This window comes from Silurus aristotelis (genome assembly GCF_946808225.1).
Source record: "Silurus aristotelis genome assembly, chromosome: 23".
Lineage (NCBI taxonomy): Eukaryota > Metazoa > Chordata > Actinopteri > Siluriformes > Siluridae > Silurus > Silurus aristotelis.
In genome coordinates, this window is record NC_139596.1 from 3553869 (window position 1) to 3571576 (window position 17708).

General features: G+C 39.1%; 1 protein-coding gene across 1 annotated transcript; it reads right to left on the reverse strand.

Annotated features, from left to right (window-relative positions):
- Positions 1-679: 679 nt before the first annotated feature.
- On the reverse strand, positions 680-13136 carry LOC310718636 (uncharacterized protein). Its single transcript, XM_083527548.1, has 2 exons — positions 12064-13136; positions 680-2016 (listed from the first exon to the last, which is right to left on the reverse strand). Exons 1-2 carry the CDS (start codon positions 13088-13090, stop codon positions 902-904), a joined length of 2142 nt encoding a protein of 713 aa, XP_083383674.1. The 5' UTR covers positions 13091-13136; the 3' UTR covers positions 680-901.
- Positions 13137-17708: the final 4572 nt, after the last annotated feature.

Consider the following 17708-nt stretch of genomic DNA (forward strand, 5'->3'; position numbering starts at 1 on the left):
GGAAGACATGCAGGTAGTTGGGTTGAAAGAGGCAGATGTAGAGGACAGGGGGGTGTGGAGACGGATGATCCGCTGTGGGGACCCCTAATGGAAAAGGTCGAAAGAAGAAAACAATTTAATCAGTCAAAAGCTAAGTAAACGAATATGGCTCAAATTAAATAAACCAATATGGTTTTAATTCCAAAAATTGTTGACATTGATTGTATTTTATTTAATCTGAAGCTGTTTATTCATCATGGTTGAAAAACTTTGCCCTTAGTTCACCTGTTAAGCCACACTGTACAGTGCAACATAATGACTGTTAATGTATTTGAGCACTAAACCATAACAGGTTCAAAGTACAAAGCCATGCAACATGCATTTCAGATGTTGACTGTAGGGTCTTCCTGAAGCACTTAGTGACTTTAAACATTAAACTTTAAACATTTCAACATTTGTCACAATTTAGTTCATAGATTCTCTTCACTGTTAAATCTGGAAAATAAATATTTAACCTCCTATACATGTAGTTCAAATATACAAAATTCATATATATATATATATATATATATATATATATATATATATATATATATATATATATATATATATATATATATACAGTATATATATTTTATATCTATTTTATATCATAGTTATGGTGCCGGTCAGACTTTTTTAAACATCCAAACGCTGCTTTCCCAAGAGAAAAAAAGCTTCTTCGTGTGGTCATTTGATTGCCCCCTCAATCCAAATTTCTGCTTTGAAATTCGACTTTGTTACTTTATATATTGTAGAACGTGCTATGCAATTCAAATCGAAGTGAATTGTTTTTAAAAGCAACGGATTATTCTTCTCACAGTCAGGAACATGACTTACTGAAACACACTATATACAAATTAATCAGAACCCTGATTTTCGATCAGCTTCCCAGTTTATACTCAGATGTGAGTCGAAGCTCTGGCATCCATAGTCCTTCCTCTCCTATCGCGTTCTCGATCTTAGACAGGATGGAGATCTTAAACTTCTGCCTGAAATCGTTGCCCATGAAGACGTAGAGGATGGGGTTGAGAAAGCTGTTGGCTGAAGCCATGGAGGTTCCGATCCTGAGCCCGTAGATGATGATCTTGGTGGGAAAGCTTTGGTTCAGTTCAGCCAGCACAAAAGTGTGGTAAGGCAGCCAGCAGAAGAAGAAGGTCACAATAAGAGCTGTCATGATTTTGAACGGCTTTGTGGATTTCGCCATCTGGTTGCTTCGCAGTTTGAAGATAATGAACGAGTAGCAGACCATGATGAACAGGAACGGGATCAGGAACCCAGAAATAAACCGGCAAATAGCTATATATTTGTGGCTGTCTATGATAAAATAATTGTTGTGACACCTGGTCCTGCCTAGATGGTGCTGAACATCACGGAAAATGGCAGATGGCATACTCAAGGACACCGATAAAACCCATGCAAGGAGGATAATCAATGAAGCCTTCTTTATCGTACGCTGGTTCTGTGCCCACACAGGAAACATGACAGCTATGCAACGATCCATGCTGATGATGACAAGAAGAAAGATGCTGCTGAACATGTTGAGGAACATCACAAACGAAGTCAACCTGCACATGAAATGTCCGAAGATCCAGTCTTCCGTGGCTATATAAAAAGTGTTGAAGGGCAAGGTGGCACAAAATATAAAGTCGGAAATGGCCAGGCTGAGGTACCAGGTGGTGTTGATAGTCTTCTTCATCTTAAAACCTGCGATCCAGATCACCACACCATTTCCCACCACCCCCAGCACAATGATGATCACATTTGCGGCCAGTAGCAACATGCACAGAATTTCTCCCAAGCAAATGAGATGTCCGTGGTCATTGTAAAGAAAGTCTAAATCTGTCTCGTTATCATTTGTGTAGTTTGCATAGTCCATAGAATTGCTTTCGAGCATGAAATCTGATGTTTCCATGCTAAAATTGGTAACGTTCCTCCTGTTCCCCTGTAAAAAAAAACAAGAACACAGCTTTAGGTTCTTCGACTTGTTCCAGCATGGTAAAATTCAGGCAAAATTGTATTATACATTGCTTAATATTATTTTTAGCATTTCATCTGAGACAGTTCAGAGCGCAATAAGAAATTTTCTAAAATAGTATCTTTAATAGTAGTTCTGTGCCTAAATGCACTGCGGTCTGGCTTTTATTTTACTGCAATCAAACTACAAACCCGATTCCAAAAAAAGTTGGGACACTGTACAAATTGTGAATAAAAAAGGAATGCGATATCATATGTTGAAAGTGAGACATTCTGAAACGTCATGCCAAATATTGGCTCATTTTGGATTTCATGAGAGCTACACATTCCAAAAAAGTTGGGACAGGTAGCATATAGAGGCTGGAAAAGTTAAATGTACATATAAGGAACAGCTGGAGGACCAATTTGCAACTTATTAGGTCAGTTGGCAACATGATTGGGTATAAAAATAACCTCCCAGAGTGGCAGTGTCCCTCAGAAGTCAAGATAGGCAGAGGATCACCAATCCCCTCAATGCTGCGTCGAGAAATAGTGGAGCAATATCAAAAAGGACTTTCTCAGAGAAAAATTGCAAAGAGTTTAAAGTCATCGTCATCTACAGTGCATAACATCATCCAAAGATTCAGAGAAACTGGAACAATCTCTGTGCGTAAGGGTCTAGGCCGGAAAAGCCGGAAAACCATACTGGATGCCCGTGATGCATGAAATACAGGAATGTAATTAAAATCACAACATGGGCTCAGGAATGCTTCCAGAAAACTTTGTCTGTGAACACAATCCATCGTGCCATTCTCCGTTGCCGGCTAAAAGTCTATAGCTCAAAAACAAAGCCATATCTAAACATGATCCAGAAGCGCAGGCGTTTTCTCTGGGTCAAGGCTAATTTAAAATGGACTGCTCATTTAAAGTGGAAAACTGTTCTGTTGTCAGACGAATCAAAATTTGAAGTTCTTTTTGGAAAACTGGGGATAGGGGATAAGAGGATAAGGACAACCGTAGTTGTTATCAGCACTGAACAGGAACGGGATCAGGAACCCAATGAAGCCTGCATCTCTGATGGTATGGGGTTGCATTAATGCATGTGGCATGGGCAGTTTACACATCTGAAAAGGCTCCATCAATGCTGAAAGGTATATCCAAGTTCTAGAACAACATATGCTCCCATCCAGACGTCGTCTCTTTCAGGGAAGAAATTGCATTTTCCAACATGGCAATGCCAGACCACATACCGCATCAATTACAACATCGTAGCTGTGTAGAAGAAGGATCTGGGTACTGAAATGGCCGGCCTGCAGTCCAGATCTTTCACCCATAGAAAACATTTGGCACATCCTAAAGATAAAGATTCGACAAAGAAGACCTAAAACAGTTGAGCAACTAGAAGCCTGTATTAGACAAGAATGGGACAACATTCCTATTCCTAAACTTGAACAACTACAAGATAACCAAACAATTCTTTTTTTGTTTTTTTTGTATACATTCACAATTAAATGCGTAAGAAGGCTACAACATGCTGATATGAAGAAATAATTACATTGGACAAGTCTGTACCACACCAAATCATTGCTAAATATCTTCCTATTACAGCATGCCGACAAGTGCTTAATACAGTATATGACTGCTGTCATCTGCTATTTCTTAAGATCACATTAGGTTAAATTTATTCATCAAGAGGAAATGATATCAAAAGAATAATTTGTGAAATAAAAAGATGCTATAAATAAATAATAATAAATAAAAACTAAAAACTACTACTAGATACTTGGTCTTTTTTACCAAAACACAAAACTGTTTGCTAAGAATTTGCCCTGCTGTCAATGAACAAAAGTTCAGCTCGAAGTGAAAAAGTTAGGAATACTCTAATTAAACATGTTCAAGTTTATTAATCTAACACACTTTAGTAAAAACTAAATAAGTCATAAGTTAATAGTCATCGAGCACTTGTTTAACATTTTCCATTTAATTGGCCACTGTGGAAAAAAAAATCTAAATAATTATTTAGTGAAATGAAAAAAAAGAAAAGAACCAATTTCTAAATAAATCCACTAAAATATTTTAAATGGTTTATTTTTGTTTGAAAAAAAACCCTATAACGATAGAAAGCACTTACCGGTCACGGAAATCCGCTTGTGTGTGTCATGCTGGTTTTGACAGCTGTATTCTGTGGGCTGCTTTTATGCTGCTACAGAGTCAGGTGCCACTTCTTATGAAACAGCTTCCGCAGGAATGAGTTCCGCAAACACCCTTTCACAATGCATTTTCCACATAAATGTCTAAATTTCACTTCTGTTTAAGTCCTAGACAACAAATAACAAAATTTAGTGTGTCCTGTTTTTTTTTTCCCATCACAGTCCAGATGAACAGATCGTTGATTTTTCAACTCACACACTATTATTAAGACCTTCTATCATTCATATATTCATAATGTAAAGCATGTTAATATTATGCTTGTAACATAGTAATATAAAAACACAGTACAACACACCCGATTTCCTCCTATGATTTAGTTACCTTTATTTTAAAAACTTTACAGCTGATGAGATGAAATGAATGTCTAAACCAATTTGTTTTACAAATAGGAGTTCTATACTGAATGTCAGAATTGAGGAGGTGAAACTCATCGAGTTGCTCAGTAGCTCCTGGTTCAACAACATCAACTGACTGTATAAGACTGTAGAAAGGACTTTATTCACAATCACACAGACTCCGGAGTTCATGTTAGTTCTAACTCTCCAGTGTTTCTATTGTTTTTAGATTTATAATCACGCCCTTGATGTCACCCAAATGAGGATGGGTTCCCCTTTTGAGTCCGGTTCCTGTCAAGGTTTCTTCCTCATTCATGTAGGGAGTTTTTCCTTGCCGCGGTCGCCCCAGGCTGCTCACCAGGAATAAATACACATAATTCACTTTATTTCTTATGTTCTGTAAAGCTGCTTCGAGACAATGTCCATTGTGAAAAGCACTGTAGTAATAATAAAACTTGAACTTGAAACATTTTATCTACATTAAATGACAAGCAAGCAACACAATAATGTCAGAGCGACAATGTCAGTGTTTCGTCTCCTTCTGTATTGTCACGGAAATCTGCAGGAATATGAGGGGACCGGATGTCCACACTAACCAAATAAGGCAAATAAAAATTTCACTTCTACTTTTGACATTTCTCCTTTCTAACTTAGGTTAGATTATATCTACCTATAAAAGACTGTGTTATGTATGTAAGGGGAACAAAGGTTTCTGCAGATACTGCAGTGTGAGACCATTCAGTGCGAGAAGATTTTTATAATGAACGTGAAATTATTCATATTCCAACCTAGACATAACGAAAACTAGTTTTTCATGCATACATAAGAACAAAGATTTAGGCAGTTTGGAATCAGATTGATCTAATACACACTTCCAAAACAAAATAGTAGTTGCAGGCACTAGGTTCAGAACACAAGGAAAACAGTCCACAAAACAAACAGATCTAAATAACAAAACAGTAATTATAGACATAAAGAGGTAGGCAAGGTTGGCACACAGTGGCACAAAAGATAATGAGCAATGAAGGGGCTTTTTTTAATAGGAATTACAATACTTTGCACCGTATTTAACAAGAACATGGTTTATATATATACAGTCAACCGCCGATAATTCCTGTTCTAAAATCGCAGGTTCTCATTTGGAACCTAACTAACAGCAAGTTGCTTTAGAAAAAAACATTGCTGGCCCTGACAGTTAGGAAGAAACATTGACAGGAATGTCTCTAGGTTACGGATGTAACCCTAGTTCCTGAAGGAACGAGAAGCTGTGTCGAAACACTTTGGGAACGGCCAGCGTTGTCCACGCTCTGAATCACGTGTAAAATCCGGCCAAAAGGCAACTCGTGACATCATCCGCGGGTGACGTCATGTAAACCAGGAAGCTACAAAATGGCGGAGCTATGGTAGCAGCATTACCTTCTGAGAAAGGTGAAGGTAAATGCTTGCAGGGATGCAGGAAGTATGGCCCGAGACTCAGCGTCTCATTCCCTCAGAAACACTTCCTATCACCTCCACCTGCTCCCTACTCTCACCACAAATAACAAGATCATCCGCAAACATCATAGTCCATGAAGAGTCTGACCTCGTCCGTCAACCTGTCCATCACCACTGCAAACAGGAAAGGGCTCAAAGCTGATCCTTGATGCAGTCCAACCTCCACCTTAAACTAGTCTGTCATTCCTACTGCACACTTCACTGCTGTCACACTGTCCTCATAAATGTCCTGCACCACTCTCACATACTTCTCTGACACACCAGACTTCCTCATACAATACCACAACTCCTCTCTCAACCCTGTTGTATGCTTTCTCTGAATCCACAAACACTATGCAGCTCATTCTGACCTTTTCTATACTTCTCCATCAACATTCTCAAAGCGAATAATGCATCTGTAGTGCTCTTCCTCCGCCTGAAACCATACTGTTTCTCACAGATGGTTATCTCTTCTTTCAGCCATGATGACAATATAATGAGTGTTATTCACTCACTAGTCATAATGTTATGCCTAGTCGCTGTATATCACATACAAAACTCTTTACCTCTTTTGGAGAGAAACATTTGTTTCACTGTGAGCTTCTTGAATACATTTTCCACTTCAGTGGAAAAGAAGTTCTTCTTCTTCTTCTATCAGAAACTATTCCATGGCTGCCGATTACCATTAGCATACTATTATCAGGAAAAAGAAGTGTATTCCAAAGCAAACAAACAAATCCCATATTGAGCTTAGGTTTTTCCTTGCTATTACTTTGTGTACTTGTGTAAGAGTTCCTGACCGCAGTTCCAGAATTGTTAAAATCTTGTTACAATTAGAGGCATGTACACATTTTTGATAATTGATTTTTGAATAATAATATTATTTTTAAAATAATTTAATAAATATTGGTTAGAAAACAACTGACTCCTTTTGTCCCCAGTCAAAAACTAAGTGAATGAATATGGCTCAAATCAAATAAACAAATATTGTTTTAATTCTAAGATTGTTGACATTGAGTGTATTATTTTTTTTTTCATCTGGAGCTGTTTATTCATGGTTGTACAACTCTGCCCTTAGTTCACCTGTTAAGCCACACTGTACAGCGCTACATAATGACTTAATGTATGTGGACACTAAACCATAATGGGTTTAAAGTACAAAGCCATGCAACATGCATTTCCACCGTTGACTGTAGGGTCGTAATGAAGCGCTTAGTAACTTTAAACATTAAACAAAAAACATGTCAGCATTCGTTATCATTTTATTTATAAATTAAAAAATATTTAACCTTCTATGCATGTACTTCAAAAATACATAATTCATAATTTCTTCTCCATAAATTTACATTGACCATATGCAGCTGTCAACATAGAGCTATGTCGCCATCTACTGGGCATTAACAGCAACACCTAGACTCTTTCATTAACTTCCTGGACCTCGTTTTAGAAGATCAAATCCATCACAGCATGGGTCTTAGAAGGCTCAAATATGACCGGTGCATTTCGGAGATCAGAATGGCTTCAGACTCCTTGTGGGCGCTGAGCTCAAACAGGAATTTTTCAGGTGTTCTGTGTGATTCTAGACCAATATGATAAACCTCATACTTTTCCCTATGGTTCTTTTTGTTGTGTAGTATTTCTGAAACCAGCACTTTGAGTGATCAGACAATAAAGGAGGAAAGGTTTCTGAAAGTCACATGCTAATGAAAAAGCAAAACAATCTGTTGAAGGCAGATAGGCAACTTACAGTATTATGAAGGCTATAGTGATATATTTTGGCATTGGTTACTGCACTTTAAGGTCATAAGGACACGTGGTATCGATCACCAACCCAATATTGTTAAACTAGGTGACGTAATGAAGTGTACATCTGATATTTATAACCTGACATCATAACCTGTTTCACAGTTCTGCCAAAAGAAAAGTCATTATTTAAAGAGAAAATTGTAGTAGAGCAGACAATGAGGGCAAATATAATGCTTAATTATTTATTTGATATTTGCATATTGCATGCATATTAATTCAGGTGCCTGAAATGAGTTCTTTAAAAATGAGAAAACGTGTACTAGAATGGACCTTTTTTTTTTTAAGCCCATAGTCTAGCTGTCCTTGAAACCCAGCCATTAGGGGGGCACAAGCCAGTGTACTCTTAGTGCCGGTCCCAAGCCCGGGTAAATGGGGAGGGTTGCGTTAGGAAGGGCATCCAGCGTAAAACATGTGCCAAATCAAATATGCGGATCACAAATGAGAATTTCATACCGGATCGGTCGAGGCCCGGGTTAACAACGACCGCCACAGGTATCGTTAGCCGACAGGGTACCGGTGGAAATTGGGCTACTGTTGGCCGAAGGAGGAGAAGGAGAGGAGGAAGACGTCTACAGAGACGGCAGGAAAAGGAGCAGTGTAGGAGAGTAGAGGTTCGGGTTGGTACTTTAAATGTTGGTACTATGACGGGTAAAGGGAGAGAGATAGCTGATATGATGGAGAGGAGAAAGGTAGATGTGTTGTGTGTTCAGGAGACCAAGTGGAACGGGAGTAAGGCCAGGAACATTGGAGGTGGGTTTAAACTGTTTTATCATGGTGTGGATGGGAAGAGAAATGGTGTAGGGGTGATTCTGAAGGAAGCGTACAGTAAGAGTGTAGTGGAGGTGAAGAGAGTTTCTGATAGGGTGATGATCGTGAAGGTGGAAGTTGAAGGGATGATGATAAATGTCATCAGTGCCTATGCTCCACAAGTTGGCTGTGAGATGGAGGAGAAAGAAAGATTCTGGAGTGAATTAGATGAAGTGGTAGATGGTGTACCTAGGAAAGAACGATTGGTGATTGGGGCAGACTTTAATGGGCATGTAGGTGAAGGGAACAGAGGTGATGAGGAGGTGATGGGTAGGTATGGTTTTAAGGAGAGGAATGTGGAAGGGCAGATGGTGGTAGATTTTGCTAAAAGGATGGAAATGGCAGTGGTGAACACGTATTTTAAGAAGAAGGAGGATCATAGGGTGACGTATAAGAGTGGAGGAAGGTGCACACAGGTGGATTATCTTCTGTGTAGGAGATGCAACCTGAAGGAGATTGGAGACTGTAAGGTGTTGGCGGGGGACAGTGTAGCTAGACAGCATCGGATGGTGGTCTGTAGGATGGTTTTGGAGGCGAAGAAGAAGAGGAGGAAAGTAAGGTTTGAAAGAAGAATAAGATGGTGGAAACTGAAGGAGGAAGAGTGTAGTGTGAGGTTCAGGGAAGAGGTCAGACAGGGGCTCGGTGGTGGTGAAGAGGTGCCGGAGGATTGGGCAACTACTGCAGGAGTGATGAGGGAGGCAGCTAGAAAAGTACTTGGTGTAACATCTGGAAATAGAAAGCAAGACAAGGAGACGTGGTGGTGGAATGAGGAAGTGCAGGAGAGCATTAGGGGAAAGAGGTTGGCAAAACAGAAGTGGGATCGACAGAGTGATGAGAAAAGTAGGCAGGAGTACAAGGAGATGCGGCAGCAGGTTAAAAGGGATGTGGCGAAAGCCAAGGAAAAGGCATATGAGGAACTGTATAAGAGGTTGGACACTAAGGAAGGAGAAAAGGATTGATACCGATTGGCCAAGCAGAGGGACCGAGCTGGGAAGGATGTACTGCAAGTTAGAGCAATAAAGGATGGAGAGGGAAATGTGTTGACTAGTGAGGAGAGTGTGTTGAGAAGATGGAGGGAGTATTTTGAGCAGCTGATGAATAAGGAAAATCAGAGAGAGAGAAGGTTGGAGGATGTGGAGTTGGTGAAGCAGGATGTAGATAGGATTAGTAAGGAGGAAGTGAGAGCAGCGATTAAGAGGATGAAGAATGGAAAGTCGGTTGGACCAGATGACATACCGGTAGAAGCGTTGAGATGTTTAGGAGAGATGGCAGTGGAGTTTTTAACCAGATTGTTTAACAGGATTCTGGAAGGGGAGAGGATGCCTGAGGAATGGAGAAGGAGTGTGCTGGTACCGATCTTTAAGCATAAGGGAGATGTGCAGACCTGCAGTAACTACAGGGGAATTAAGTTGATCAGTCACACCATGAAGTTATGGGAAAGAGTAGTGGAAGCCAGGTTGAGAGAAGAGGTGACCATCTGTGAGCAACAGTATGGTTTCATGCCGAGGAAGAGCACCACAGATGCCTTATTTGCTTTAAGGATGTTGATGGAGAAGTATAGAGAAGGACAGAAGGAGCTGCATTGTGTATTTGTGGATTTAGAGAAAGCGTACGACAGGGTGCCGAGAGAGGAGTTGTGGTATTGTATGAGGAAGTCAGGTGTGTCAGAGAAGTATGTGAGGGTGGTGCAGGACATGTATGAGGACAGTGTGACGGCAGTAAAGTGTGCAGTAGGTACGACAGACTGGTTCAGGGTGAAGGTTGGACTGCATCAAGGATCGGCCCTGAGCCCTTTCCTGTTTGCAGTGGTGATGGACAGGTTGACGGATGAGGTCAGACAGGAGTCTCCCTGGACTATGATGTTTGCAGATGATATTGTGATTTGTGGTGAGAGTAGAGAGCAGGTTGAGAAGAGCCTGGAGAGGTGGAGATATGCGCTGGAGAGAAGGGGAATGAAAGTCAGTAGGAGTAAGACAGAGTACATGTGTGTGAATGAGAGGGAGGGCAGTGGAGTGATGCGGTTGCAGGGAGAAGAGGTGGAGAAGGTGGAGGAGTTCAGGTACCTGGGGTCAACAGTGCAAAGTAATGGAGAGTGTGTTAGGGAAGTAAAGAAAAGAGTGCAGGCAGGGTGGAGTGGGTGGAGAAGAGTGACAGGAGTGATTTGTGATAGAAGAGTATCTGCAAGAATGAAAGGGAAAGATTATAGGACTGTGGTGAGACCTGCGATGTTGTATGGATTAGAGACAGTGGCATTGAGTAAAAGACAGGAGGTGGAGCTGGAGGTAGCAGAGCTGAAGATGTTAAGGTTTTCATTGGGAGTGACGAGGATGGACAAGATTAGAAATGAGTTTATTAGAGGGACAGCACATGTAGGATGTTTTGGTGACAAGGTGAGGGAGGCGAGATTGAGATGGTTTGGACATGTGCAGAGAAGGGACATGAATTATATTGGTAGAAAAATGCTGAAGATGGAGCCACCAGGTAGGAGGAAAAGAGGAAGGCCAAGGAGGAGGTTCATGGATGTGGTGAGGGAAGACATGCAGGTAGTTGGTGTAAAAGAGGCAGATATAGAGGACAGGGTGGTATGGAGACGGATGATCCGCTGTGGCGACCCCTAATGGGAGCAGCCGAAAGAAGAAGAAGAAGAAGAAGAAGTCTAGCTGTCCTTGATAATAAAGAGCTCTAAATGCAGTTGGGTTCTCTACAGAAATAGAATATATAAAACATACAATACACGATATCTTCATTACAATAAACAAAATGTTAAAATATCTAGGCTGATAGTTTTCTTCAAATATGGCAGCTTTTTTGTATTGTTTTTATTTGTAATTTTTTTTAGGGCTGTCAAATGAATAATACATAAAAAGAGGCAAAATTTAAACATTCAACGACACACAATAATTAATTTAATCACTAAATAATAGTTTTATTGATGTTGAAGTCTCAAATCAAGCACCATGATGCACACATCCGGCAATTAAAACCGTCCGTGTGGAAACGAGGCAAAAGTTCAGTTTGGTGTCCTGATGACTGACTTTATTTAAAACACTACGATTGCTTTAAAACATTTACAAAAATATTTTGTCTTGATGCTCCATGTTGACTTGGGTTTCACTGATAATAAACATACATTTGCATAAAGCATCAATATTTGTCCATACCAATGTATAAAAACTTGAAAAGTATTATCTGTGATACATTTAGAACAGAAAAATGTGCAATTAAGCTGTGATTAATTACAAGTTAGCTCATGGCAATCATGCGATTAATTGCGTTTCGATATTTTCATCGATTGACAGCCATGGGTTTTTTTTTCACATAGCTGTGTAATTCATTTATCATTTTTAACATGATACATACATCTTTAACACTGCCCATTTTCCATAAGATAAAATTGATGAATAATAAAGGAAAAAAAAATACATATTTGTCAGAATAGGATAACTTTAGACAACACTTGAATGTACTCCTGAGTTAGTAATAGTTGTTTCTTGGGGTGTACACTGAACTTCCTCCTCGAAAGTGCTCTGAATATTGGTCCAAAATGCATAACATTTCCTCTTAAAATCCTTTCCCATGAAAGCATAAAGGAAGGGGTTCATAAAACTGTTGGCACTTGCAAGCGTGGCTCCAAATTGTTGCCCGATCTGAATGATGTTATTTTTTATATTTATTTCCAATAAGTTAAAAATGTGATACGGCAGCCAGCAAATAAAGAAAGCGGCAATCAGTGCGGTCATGACCTTAAACGGCTTATTGGACCTCCCCGTCTGGTTATATTTCAGCTTCTGGATGATGAAGGCATAACAGATGATGATGACCAGAAGGGGGATCGCAAATCCAAAAATGAATCGGCATACAACTACGGCAATATGTTGTTTGTCGTATGCGTAGTTGTAATAACAGATCGTCTTAGAGTGTCTATGGTATGTGGTATGTAAATCTCGGAAATGGGCCGCTGGTGAGCTAAGCATCGCTGAGACAATCCAGGCTGCTAGAACCATCACCCAGGCCAGGCGTATGGTGCGCTTGTTTTGCGCCCATTCAGGAAACATTACGGCAATGCAGCGATCCAAGCTGATGATGATGAGGAGGAAGATGCTGCTGAACATGTTGAGGAACAAGATAAAGGAAGTTAACTTACACATAAAGAGACCAAAGCTCCATTCGCTTTTAACCATTTGGGTGATGTTGAAAGGCAGGAAGACACAGAAGAGGAAGTCTGACACAGCGAGGCTGAGGTACCAGACAGTGTTGACTGTTTTCTTAATTTTAAACCCAGCGATCCAGATCACCAGACCGTTTCCAGTGATGCCAAGAAGCATTATAATCACATTGACTGTTGCCAAGAAAACGCACATCGCATCAGTGCACGTATGTGTTGGAACCACTGGTACTGTCGGTGTTATTAAAGGGTCATAATTGTAATCATAGTCATCTGGGTCGTTATGTTCAGAGTAGTAATTTTTTTCAGATGAATTCATGATGCCGTGTGAATCTGTAGAGAAACAAACAGAATCGTGTTTTGTTAGCAAAAGAATTTTCAGTATAAAGGAGTGGTACAGTATTTGTAAAACCATGCATCACTGTACTGGAACATTTTCCTGCTCTGATTCTTAAATGCGTAAGAAGGCTACAACATGCTGATATGAAGAAATAATTACATTGGACAAGTCTGTACCACACCAAATCATTGCTAAATATCTTCCTATTACAGCATGCCGACAAGTGCTTAATACAGTACATGACTGCTGTCATCTGCTATTTCTTAAGATCACATTAGGTTAAATTTATTCATCAAGAGGAAATGATATTAAAAGAATCATTTGTGAAATAAAAAGATGCTATAAATAAATAATAATAAATAAAAACTAAAAACTACTACTAGATACTTGGTCTTTTTTACCAAAACACAAAACTGTTTGCTAAGAATTTGCCCTGCTGTCAATGAACAAAAGTTCAGCTCGAAGTGAAAAAGTTAGGAATACTCTAATTAAACATGTTCAAGTTTATTAATCTAACACACTTTAGTAAAAACTAAATAAGTCATAAGTTAATAGTCATCGAGCACTTGTTTAACATTTTCCATTTAATTGGCCACTGTGGAAAAAAAAATCTAAATAATTATTTAGTGAAATGAAAAAAAAGAAAAGAACCAATTTCTAAATAAATCCACTAAAATATTTTAAATGGTTTATTTTTGTTTGAAAAAAAACCCTATAACGATAGAAAGCACTTACCGGTCACGGAAATCCGCTTGTGTGTGTCATGCTGGTTTTGACAGCTGTATTCTGTGGGCTGCTTTTATGCTGCTACAGAGTCAGGTGCCACTTCTTATGAAACAGCTTCCGTAGGAATGAGTTCCGCAAACACCCTTTCACAACGCATTTTCCACATAAATGTCTAAATTTCACTTCTGTTTAAGTCCTAGACAACAAATAACAAAATATAGTGTGTCCTGTTTTTTTTTTCCCATCACAGTCCAGATGAACAGATCGTTGATTTTTCAACTCACACACTATTATCAAGACCTTCTATCACTCATATATTCATAATGTAAAGCATGTTAATATTATGCTTGTAACATAGTAATATAAAAACACAGTACAACACACCCGATTTCCTCCTATGATTTAGTTACCTTTATTTTAAAAACTTTACAGCTGATGAGATGAAATGAATGTCTAAACCAATTTGTTTTACAAATAGGAGTTCTATACTGAATGTCAGAATTGAGGAGGTGAAACTCATCGAGTTGCTCAGTAGCTCCTGGTTCAACAACATCAACTGACTGTATAAGACTGTAGAAAGGACTTTATTCACAATCACACAGACTCCGGAGTTCATGTTAGTTCTAACTCTCCAGTGTTTCTATTGTTTTTAGATTTATAATCACGCCCTTGATGTCACCCAAATGAGGATGGGTTCCCCTTTTGAGTCCGGTTCCTGTCAAGGTTTCTTCCTCATTCATGTAGGGAGTTTTTCCTTGCCGCGGTCGCCCCAGGCTGCTCACCAGGAATAAATACACATAATTCACTTTATTTCTTATGTTCTGTAAAGCTGCTTCGAGACAATGTCCATTGTGAAAAGCACTGTAGTAATAATAAAACTTGAACTTGAAACATTTTATCTACATTAAATGACAAGCAAGCAACACAATAATGTCAGAGCGACAATGTCAGTGTTTCGTCTCCTTCTGTATTGTCACGGAAATCTGCAGTAATATGAGGGGACCGGATGTCCACACTAACCAAATAAGGCAAATAAAAATTTCACTTCTACTTTTGACATTTCTCCTTTCTAACTTAGGTTAGATTATATCTACCTATAAAAGACTGTGTTATGTATGTAAGGGGAACAAAGGTTTCTGCAGATACTGCAGTGTGAGACCATTCAGTGCGAGAAGATTTTTATAATGAACGTGAAATTATTCATATTCCAACCTAGACATAACGAAAACTAGTTTTTCATGCATACATAAGAACAAAGATTTAGGCAGTTTGGAATCAGATTGATCTAATACACACTTCCAAAACAAAATAGTAGTTGCAGGCACTAGGTTCAGAACACAAGGAAAACAGTCCACAAAACAAACAGATCTAAATAACAAAACAGTAATTATAGACATAAAGAGGTAGGCAAGGTTGGCACACAGTGGCACAAAAGATAATGAGCAATGAAGGGGCTTTTTTTAATAGGAATTACAATACTTTGCACCGTATTTAACAAGAACATGGTTTATATATATACAGTCAACCGCCGATAATTCCTGTTCTAAAATCGCAGGTTCTCATTTGGAACCTAACTAACAGCAAGTTGCTTTAGAAAAAAACATTGCTGGCCCTGACAGTTAGGAAGAAACATTGACAGGAATGTCTCTAGGTTACGGATGTAACCCTAGTTCCTGAAGGAACGAGAAGCTGTGTCGAAACACTTTGGGAACGGCCAGCGTTGTCCACGCTCTGAATCACGTGTAAAATCCGGCCAAAAGGCAACTCGTGACATCATCCGCGGGTGACGTCATGTAAACCAGGAAGCTACAAAATGGCGGAGCTATGGTAGCAGCATTACCTTCTGAGAAAGGTGAAGGTAAATGCTTGCAGGGATGCAGGAAGTATGGCCCGAGACTCAGCGTCTCATTCCCTCAGAAACACTTCCTATCACCTCCACCTGCTCCCTACTCTCACCACAAATAACAAGATCATCCGCAAACATCATAGTCCATGAAGAGTCTGACCTCGTCCGTCAACCTGTCCATCACCACTGCAAACAGGAAAGGGCTCAAAGCTGATCCTTGATGCAGTCCAACCTCCACCTTAAACTAGTCTGTCATTCCTACTGCACACTTCACTGCTGTCACACTGTCCTCATAAATGTCCTGCACCACTCTCACATACTTCTCTGACACACCAGACTTCCTCATACAATACCACAACTCCTCTCTCAACCCTGTTGTATGCTTTCTCTAAATCCACAAACACTATGCAGCTCATTCTGACCTTTTCTATACTTCTCCATCAACATTCTCAAAGCGAATAATGCATCTGTAGTGCTCTTCCTCCGCCTGAAACCATACTGTTTCTCACAGATGGTTATCTCTTCTTTCAGCCATGATGACAATATAATGAGTGTTATTCACTCACTAGTCATAATGTTATGCCTAGTCGTTGTATATCACATACAAAACTCTTTACCTCTTTTGGAGAGAAACATTTGTTTCACTGTGAGCTTCTTGAATACATTTTCCACTTCAGTGGAAAAGAAGTTCTTCTTCTTCTTCTATCAGAAACTATTCCATGGCTGCCGATTACCATTAGCATACTATTATCAGGAAAAAGAAGTGTATTCCAAAGCAAACAAACAAATCCCATATTGAGCTTAGGTTTTTCCTTGCTATTACTTTGTGTACTTGTGTAAGAGTTCCTGACCGCAGTTCCAGAATTGTTAAAATCTTGTTACAATTAGAGGCATGTACACATTTTTGATAATTGATTTTTGAATAATAATATTATTTTTAAAATAATTTAATAAATATTGGTTAGAAAACAACTGACTCCTTTTGTCCCCAGTCAAAAACTAAGTGAATGAATATGGCTCAAATCAAATAAACAAATATTGTTTTAATTCTAAGATTGTTGACATTGAGTGTATTATTTTTTTTTTCATCTGGAGCTGTTTATTCATGGTTGTACAACTCTGCCCTTAGTTCACCTGTTAAGCCACACTGTACAGCGCTACATAATGACTTAATGTATGTGGACACTAAACCATAATGGGTTTAAAGTACAAAGCCATGCAACATGCATTTCCACCGTTGACTGTAGGGTCGTAATGAAGCGCTTAGTAACTTTAAACATTAAACAAAAAACATGTCAGCATTCGTTATCATTTTATTTATAAATTAAAAAATATTTAACCTTCTATGCATGTACTTCAAAAATACATAATTCATAATTTCTTCTCCATAAATTTACATTGACCATATGCAGCTGTCAACATAGAGCTATGTCGCCATCTACTGGGCATTAACAGCAACACCTAGACTCTTTCATTAACTTCCTGGACCTCGTTTTAGAAGATCAAATCCATCACAGCATGGGTCTTAGAAGGCTCAAATATGACCGGTGCATTTCGGAGATCAGAATGGCTTCAGACTCCTTGTGGGCGCTGAGCTCAAACAGGAATTTTTCAGGTGTTCTGTGTGATTCTAGACCAATATGATAAACCTCATACTTTTCCCTATGGTTCTTTTTGTTGTGTAGTATTTCTGAAACCAGCACTTTGAGTGATCAGACAATAAAGGAGGAAAGGTTTCTGAAAGTCACATGCTAATGAAAAAGCAAAACAATCTGTTGAAGGCAGATAGGCAACTTACAGTATTATGAAGGCTATAGTGATATATTTTGGCATTGGTTACTGCACTTTAAGGTCATAAGGACACGTGGTATCGATCACCAACCCAATATTGTTAAACTAGGTGACGTAATGAAGTGTACATCTGATATTTATAACCTGACATCATAACCTGTTTCACAGTTCTGCCAAAAGAAAAGTCATTATTTAAAGAGAAAATTGTAGTAGAGCAGACAATGAGGGCAAATA